The sequence below is a fragment of the Chinchilla lanigera genome, unplaced genomic scaffold, assembly GCF_000276665.1.
Source record: "Chinchilla lanigera isolate Chin_1 unplaced genomic scaffold, ChiLan1.0 scaffold00077, whole genome shotgun sequence".
Classification (NCBI taxonomy): domain Eukaryota; kingdom Metazoa; phylum Chordata; class Mammalia; order Rodentia; family Chinchillidae; genus Chinchilla; species Chinchilla lanigera.
This window is the reverse complement of record NW_004955478.1, coordinates 8,197,229-8,205,850: the sequence shown is the minus strand read 5'-3', so window position 1 is coordinate 8,205,850 and position 8,622 is coordinate 8,197,229. Positions and strand designations below refer to the sequence as shown.

Genomic DNA, 8,622 nt, shown 5'->3' with positions numbered 1-8,622 from the left:
CGGAACTCTGCAGTGAACTCCAGACCCTGGACTGATTCCTTCAGTCTTCAGTGTGCAGACACCCTCTGCACACTTCCTCATGGTTCTCTGGCTGACCATCGTAAGCCAATCTTGTAATTTCTTATACTTGTACATCTTGTGTTATATCTGTTTCTCCAGTAAAACCCTGACTGATGCAGAGGGCAACTAAAAAGTTCTTCGCTGGGCCGGGCGTGGTGGCACATGCCTGTAATCCCAGCACTCCGGAGGCTGAGTCAGGAGGATCTTTGCAAGTTCGAGACCACCAGCCTAGGCTACAAAGTGAGCTCAAGGCCAGCCTGAGCTGCATATCGAGACCCTGTCTCAAAAAGACAAAAAAAAAAAAGTTTTTCACTTCCTGCCAGTTTGTTTCTTCTCCATTTTCTACTAATGGCTTCAGTTTTCTCTCTTGAGAGATCAAACGCAAAAATTAAAAGGGGAGTTTGGCTCCAAAAGGTTTCTGTTTGATGATTTTTTTCTCTCCCCAAAAGTCTGTGACTCAAGGGAATCTATCCCAAGGCGCCTCTTGGGTTTAGAAACTGAATCACTATCATCACTGCTGCTATCTGCGTAAATTTATTCCTTTAAACCTCCAAGCCTTTATGTTGTGTTTCCAACTTCCTACGTCGGTAAAGTAGGTGGCCGCATCCTTATGTATAGATAGAACACGTTGGATCCGAGAGGCTAAATGAATGGACAAATCATTTTTCTGGGCGCGGGTTACCACGTAAAACAAGATGGTCCGATTACATATTCCTTTGCAAGAACAAAACATTTATCTTTGCGGACTTTCTCAGAGTTAGGAAGGAATTTGGGAGCGAAATCGGTTGCGTAATCTGGCGTATTTCTACTAGGTCACTGCGGGAAATACCCGCCCCCCCGACACACACCTCACCCTCAGCCCTGAGCAACCCGGAGCCATCGAGGGCAGCGCACTCCTTCGCGCTCTTCGCAGGGCAGGCTAGGAGCGAGTACCTTGCGGCGGCGGAACGGACTTTGCGTTGGTGGGGACGGGTTTTCGCGACGGAGCTGGGAAAGGAAGTGTGCGACGTCATCAAAGGCCCCCACGCTCGGCTGCCGCCGGGACGGTGCGAGGTCGTTCCCGGTTGGGCGGCTCCAGGGTGGCGTGAGCTCTTAGCTTTCTGGAGGCTGGCAGAAGCGGCTGCAGTGTCCGGAACGTCTCGTTCCGGAAGCAGATAGGACGCGCCGACCTTGGCCACACCGGTTTGCAGCTTGCAGCCCAGGTTCGGAGCCGATGGGGTCTTGGACCGCTGTCACCCTGAGCAGGGCAGCTGCCAGATGCGCGAGAGCGCGAGGCCCCGGCGTCCGCCACGCAACTCCATGCGTCTTCCAGCCTGAGCTCCCGGGCCGCGGCTCCGCTCTGGGCAGGACGCTGCGCCTCACCGCGGAGGCCCCCGCCGGGCACAATAAGTGGTCCAAAGTCCGGCACGTCAAGGGCCCCAAGGACACCGAAAAGAGTCGCATTTTCTCTAAACTTAGTCTCAGCATCCGCCTGGCCGTTAAAGGTGAGAACCTGACGGTCGGTCACTCACTGCTGGCCGCCGATGCCCTCTCCGTGCTTATGGCCTCTCCCGTCTCCCCAAACTGGGCCGTCACCCACCTGACCCCTGACTCTTCATTTTCTCTTCCTTGCCCAGTTGTTGTCACTACCCACTTCCAAACACTTTTTTTGGGGGGGTGGTCTTTTTGAGACAGGGTCTCACTCTGCAGTTCAGGCTAGCCTTGTGCTCACTTTGTAGCCCAGGCTGGTCTCGAACTTGCAATGATCCTCCTGCCTCAGCCTCCCAAGTGCTGGGATTACAGGCGTGTGCCACCACGCCCGGCGGTCCAAACACCTGTCTAAATTGGATGTCCCCACTCATTTTTCCAGACAACTTTTCTTGTCAGTGAGGGGACTCCCCTTTGAGAGAAGAGGTAAGAGTGACTTTATCCAAGTGTGTATCTAAGTGCTTCAGGCTTCATAGAAACATCGGACCTGTGTCTCTCGTGAAGAGACAAACCAGGCTCTCCGCGGTTGCCTCTAGTAGCATGTAGGTTGTGGCAGGGGCCCTGATAAAGTTATTACTTGCTTAGGCTACAGTTAGGATTTCCTGAGGCACGTTTTCTTGGAAGGTAGGTGTGCAATCAGTTGCAAGCCACCCTAAAAGGTCAGTTTTCTTTTCAGCTGGACACCCACAGGAATAGAGGGAAAGCCCTGTAAAAAGCATAGAGCCTAAATTGTACCAGTAAACTTAAATTTAAAAAGAAAAAAAGAATAGACAAAGGGGCTGAGGATGTAGCTCAGCGGTAGTATATTTACCTAGAGTAAACTAGTCCTAGGGTTCGATTCCCAGCACCACCAAAAATTGGGGGAGGGGATGCATCTGGACTTTGGATTTTGTCACTGACCAGTCTATGACCTTACGCAAGTGGCTTAACTTTGCTGAGTTTGTTTCCTTTTCTCTAAGACAGGGAAAATGCCTACCTCAAGGTAGTTTGGGCGGGGGCATAATAAGCATTCAGTTAATGTTAATTTGCCCCTACAACTCATGCCTGATCATCCTTGCTGCTGCTGCTGCTGCTGCTGCTGCTGCAACTGTGAATTGAACCTAGAAGCGCTCTGCCACTGAGCTACATCCCCAGCCTTCTTTAATTTTTAGTTTTGAGATAGGGTCTCACTAAGTTACCCAGGTGAGGTTCAAACTTGTCGTCCTCCTTGCCTCAGCCTGTCTAAGTGCTGAGGGTACAAGTATGCACCACTGAGCCCAGCTTCTTTTTAAAATCAAACCCAGAGCCTTGCACATGCTAAGAATTTTGTTACTGTTTTTGGTTTTGGTTTTTTGAGACATGGTTTCACAATGTAAGTCAGAATGGCCTTCACCTCACTATGTAGTCCAGGCTGTCCTCCAGCTGGTGGTGATCCTCCTTCCTCTGCCTCTCAAGTCCTGGGATTATAGGTGTGTGCCTACACCTGGCAAGAATTCTTGATATTAAGTTTGACTAACACTATTGAGTGTTTATTTCCTGCCAGGCACTAGTAAATCAAAGATTATAACGATCGCTACTGTCAGAGATAGCATGAGTACAGTGTCACATGGGCATTTCAGTAATTATGCCCGAAGTACTGTAACGGAGTAAGAACAAGGGATGTAATACATTCAGAAAATACTGTTACTATCTCTCTTGCCTCTCTATCTGACGAAAAGTGGAGTTCACTGAACCTAGCAGAATAACAACTACCCTAAAGGCAACATGAATTAGAAATTTCTTTTTGAAGATGCTTCTCCAGATCCCACTTGAACACTGGATAGTGTTTCAACAGTGAGCAAAAGGGTAGCTTGCTACCATTTTGGCTGGAGGGAGTCGGGAACGGGCTGGAGATCCCATTTTTTCTCCTTTTTGGTAACAAGACCTCTGTGCGCACTCTTTTCTCTTTATCTTAGAGGGAGGCCCTAATCCTGCGCTCAACAGCAACTTGTTCAGCATCTTAGAGGTGTGTCGCAGCAAGCACATGCCCAAGTCAACCATTGAGGCGGCGCTGAAAATGGAGGTGTGTCCTCAGTTTAACATTCTTCTTACTGATTGCAGCCCCCAAAGTGTTCATACTGGGAAGGCCACCAAATACTCCTTAAATCAGCAGAGAAAGAGTAGAAGTGTGGTTCATCACTTTGGCCCACAGACCTCTAGGGGCTCTCTGTCCTTGGCCATTGGTTGGAGAAGCACAATTGGAAATAGCATGGGTAGACAGTGTGCAGAGATGTGTAGCCTAGGACTGCCTGGCCAAGCTGTAAAGAGATGTGATCAAAAGATAAGGAGTTGTGGGGAAAAACTCTGATGTTAGGTTGAAGAAGGATTTTTCTTTTTCAGATGTTCATGCTGTAAAGAAGGAAAGTCAATGGAAAGGGAAAGGGTGGGTGTGATTGTGGTGGTGGGAGGGCCAGGGATGTTGAGCTCTGGTGAGGAGACAACTTTTCTTCTAATACCGTACAAGTAAGCAGGATCTCAGGAAGTTAATCATTATTATTATTATTATCATTATTAAGCTATATCCCCAGGGCTTTTTTTTTTTTTTTTTGAGACAAGGTCTTGCTATGTAGTTCAGGCTAGCTTTGAACTCATTATGTAGCCTAAGCTGGCCTTGAACTTGTGGTGATCCTCCTGACTCAGCCTCCCAAGTGCTGGGATTATGGGTGTATGCCACCAGGCCCGGGTCCCCAGGCCTCTTTAAAAGTTTTTTTTTTATTTTGAGATTTGAGACAGGGTCTTGCGAAGTTTCCCAGAGTGGTCTCAAACTTATGATTCTCTGCCTGTACCTCCCAGGTAGCTGGGATTACAGGAATGTGCCATCATACCTGGCTAATAATCATTTTCATGGCTAGTAGTTATTGAGTGTTTGTTCTACACCAAGGACCTTGATGAGAGTTCTGTATGCCTTATCTCAGCAAATCCTTAAAATGAAAAGTGAAAACTGAGGCACAGAAAGGTGACTTAAGTGACACAGAAAATGACAGACTTGAAACCAGACAGCCAGACTCCAGAGCCTGTGTTCTAACCAGTAGACATATTTTCTTCATCTAAGCCATGGTGGAGACAGGATTTTTCCCCACCCAGGGGCCCTGTATTTGCTTTGTGAGAGAGAAGAGGAAAAGTGATCAGTTAAGAATGCTTGTAAAGGTTCAGGAACGGGTGCTTGGAGAGAGTATGGAGATCAGATGTGTGGACAAGGGATGAACAGAGGTGTGGGGAGTCTGAATAAAATCGGTCCTTAGAGTTTTAGTGTTTGAATTTTGAGATCATGCTGTTTTCAGTGGCTCTCATGCCATGACCCAAGTGTGTGAGTTTTCTGCAGCAGTATCCGGCAAAAGCCCAGGGGAGGAGCCCTGAGACATTACACGTGGGTTTTGTGTGGAATAGGGTGCAGACAGATGAGTTGTGGAAGCAGTGACTAGGACACTGTCAGGAAACAGAGCTGGGAGATGGCTGATCATTGAGGGGCTGGGGAAACAGACTTCCCAAGAAGGGCTGGTACTTCCAGTTACCTCGAAAGTTGATCCCAAAGGCCCCCTCAGAGAGTGGGGGCAAAAAGACTAGAAAGCCCAGAATCCAGCCCAAACAGCCCATCCCCCGGAGTCAACTTTGTGGTGCCTGTGGGACAGCGCCGGCATATGAGAGGGAGTTGGAAGACAAGGAAATGTGTTCATGGTTCCTGGTGTTTATTGCAGAAAACTAAAGGCGTTTATTTGCTGTATGAGGCTCGAGGTCCTGGCGGCTCTTCTCTGCTCATTGAGGCATTATCTAACAGTGGCTCCAAGTGCCAGTCAGACATTAGACACATCCTGAACAAGAACGGGTGAGTGTGTGTCTGAGGGAGAGGAGCGGGGAAGGGAACCGAGCCTGGAGACTCCAATTCTGTGCAAGACAAATACCTGATGGTCTGTAAACACACTTCCTCCTTAGCAGAATCCAATGGCGTTACTGATTTCCTTTGCTAGGCAGGATCTAAAAGACAGGATCATTGTCTGATTATCCCATCTGAAGCCGTATAATGCCCAGGTCTTAAAATATTGCACCAGGAATGGAGTCTTAATGGGACAGGAAATGATGAGCCAAGTCTTTGCATCCTCCAGACTCCGATCAGGGCAGAAACTAGAGGGTGAGGATGATCCCTCTATTTTCCCTGACCCAGTGGCGGCTGCGCCTTCTCCTTCAGGAAGGGACCTGCTCTGTGTCTGCGTGTGTGACATCGGAGGTGACATCAGAGTGCTGTGCTTTGTGGAGGCTGAGTGTCCAAAGGCAGTCACACACTCCGCCCCCTTTCCTGTCCTGTCAGGGGGATGATGAGTGAAGGAGCACGTCACTCCTTTGACAAAAAGGGGGTAGTCACCGTTGAAGTGGAGGACAAAGAGAAAAAGGCCGTGAACCTAGAGCGTGCGCTGGAGCTGGCAATTGAAGCAGGAGCTGAGGATGTCCAGGAAGATGAAGATGAAGAAAAGAACTTCTTAAAAGTGAGTAGGAAGGTTTTGTTTCTTGGGCTCCTGAGAGGGCTTTAGTCGATGCGATAAGGCACGCCCTTAGTTTCTTCCTCCCTGCGTGCCAGGGCACAGGTAAGGCAGACCCTGCACACACTACACAGTTACTAAGTGAGTACTGGATGGGACCTACCCTAAGGATTCAGAACCTTGAAAACTGAGTGACTCACTGAAAACAGTGGTTCCGTTTAAGACTCTGCGAAGTTTTGTCTGGCTTTGTCTCATTCCTGCCTAGCTCCTCACCTCCTGACTTTCCCCTCTCTCTAGTTTATTTGTGATGCCTCTTCGCTGCACCAGGTGAGGAAGAAGCTGGACTCCTTGGGCTTGTGTTCTGTGTCTTGTACGCTGGAGTTCATCCCCCACTCAAAGGTGCCGCTGGCTGACACTGACCTCAAACAGGCTGCCCATCTCATCCAGGCTCTTGTCAGCCACGAAGATGTGATCCACGTCTACGACAACATTGAGTAACTGGACTGTATGTGCCCTTGGGCTCCTTCAAGGGCAAGTGTCAGTCCATCCTGGAGCACAGGCTTCTACAGCAATCTCTGAGATGGAAGCAGGTAGGAAGAGTGGCAGATTAGTCCTAAGGCCAGGACGTGTAGCCTTGAGGCCAAGGCAATCCCATACTTCTGTGTGGCTGCTTTGTCAGCTCTGCTGGTGTCTCAGCCTTCTTGGATGCAGGGTGGGACCAGCCAGCTGGTGTGACTCTGATCTCAGGTAGTTGGCCCTTGTGGGCATTATAAATACCCCAAGGTCCTATGTACTAGAAACTGCTCTTTATTTATTTCTTTTTAAAGACAGGGTCTTGCTATGTAGCCCAGGCTGGCTTTGAACTCTCAGTGATCCTCCTGCCTCAGCCTCCTGAGTGCGGGGATTATAGGCATGAGCTACCATGCCTGGCTAGAAACTGCTCTTTAATAATAACAGTGGTTGATCTTGGTTACTGTATTGGTTTTGTATGCCTCTTGACTTGTCTTGAGTTTGTGCCTTGTTGTTGGGACCTCCAGACTTAATTTTCAGGTCTCCAGGCTTAGTTCTGTATTCCAATGCTAGGACTGTCATTTATTTACTTATTTTTTGATAGTGGCTGGATCCAAGCATTCTGTGGCCTGTTGCTGGTTTGTCATTCATTCATGTAACAAATGTTCATGAAATTCCCATTTCTTGAGCCAGGCATGGTAGCTCACGCCCGTAATCCCAGCACTCGGGAGGCTGAGGCAGGAAAATCGTTGTGAGTTTGAGGCCAGCCTGGGCTACAAAGTGAGCTAGGGGCAGCCTGAACTGCATAGTGAGACCCTGTCTCAAAAAAAAAAAAAAGTTGCCATTTCTCAAATACTGACCATGTACCAGGAACTCTACTTACCTAAAGCACAGACTCAGTTGACCTTACATTGATCAAGATGACCCTGCATTCTGCTCTAAGAGGTAGAACCTCAGAGGGAAGATGCAGGGCTGTTCTTCCTGGGAACTATGCTAGGACAGCTCTACCCCAGAGGAAATTAGGTGCTGGCAATAAGGGGTTCCCAGGTCCCTGTATTGCCTGGCCCCTTGGATCCTAAGCTTGGTCAGAGTAGACCTTCAGTGGATGAGGCTCCTCTCCAGAAAGACTATATACCAAGCCAGGGTTGAGAACTGCAAGGACCCAGAACGCCCAGCCCTCGTTTCTGTTCATCCTCAATGCCAAATGATGGGACACTGGAAACTGAAGAGGAAGAAGGGACATAAGAAGTGTAAAGGGCTGACTCAGAAGCTGTCCCTTGGTGCCTTTTGCTCCTACTAGTCACTTCCTGCTCCAGAAAAGCGAGGAGGGTCAACCACCTGTCCCTGTGAAGCAGCTGGCCAGGAGTGGCTTTTGGGCCCTGTTCTCCACCTACTTGTAAGTTGTAAGCCATTTCTGAACTCAGAGTAATTTTCCTGAAGGAGCCACAGGTAAATAAAGATGGAAAAGAACTAAAACCAAACTGACTATAAATGACAACTTTAGCTTGTAGGAAAAACAGATGACTAGTTTCACAGTGACTTCAACCAATGACAAACAAGGGCTGAGGGGAAGAAAACAGAAAAACATAGTCCAAGATCATGCCAACACGTATGCCCTTAGACCGCATTTCATAATCATACTACTATCTAGGATTCTTCAGTTTTGGGGGTTTTCTTTAATTTATTATTATTATTATTATTATTATTATTTTTGGCATCAGGAATCGAACTCAGGACTTTGCATTTGCCAGGCAGGTGCTGTGTCTCTGAGCTATATCCCTGGCCCGATTCTTCAGTTTTTATAGGAGATAATTCATCCAAATATCCGAACAGTGCATCATTAAGATAGGCAACTTTAAGTTTATGTGCCCCTTCATAATTTAGAACATACCGTCATGTTACTTGGTTTTCCCAGCAAACCTGTATTTTATGTCCAAATGATCTCATATCAAGCAGGTGAAGACATACTACGTTTTATATTTATAGAACTTCTTTATACACATAGCTTTGTTTTGGAAATCCAGTCATTTCTAACCTAAGAAATGTATACTATCCCAGCACTTGGGAGGCAGAGGCAGGAGGACTGCTGTGAGTT

The 8,622-nt window shown here is 47.9% G+C and overlaps 1 protein-coding gene across 1 annotated transcript; it reads left to right on the top strand.

The window, feature by feature from the left end:
* The first annotated feature begins 1,030 nt into the window (after positions 1-1,030).
* LOC102024671 (translational activator of cytochrome c oxidase 1) lies at positions 1,031-7,288 on the top strand. Its single transcript, XM_005402203.2, has 5 exons — positions 1,031-1,544; positions 3,462-3,568; positions 5,241-5,368; positions 5,849-6,023; positions 6,315-7,288. The coding sequence occupies exons 1-5, from the start codon at positions 1,274-1,276 to the stop codon at positions 6,513-6,515; spliced, it is 882 nt and encodes a 293-aa protein (XP_005402260.1). The 5' UTR covers positions 1,031-1,273; the 3' UTR covers positions 6,516-7,288.
* Positions 7,289-8,622: the final 1,334 nt, after the last annotated feature.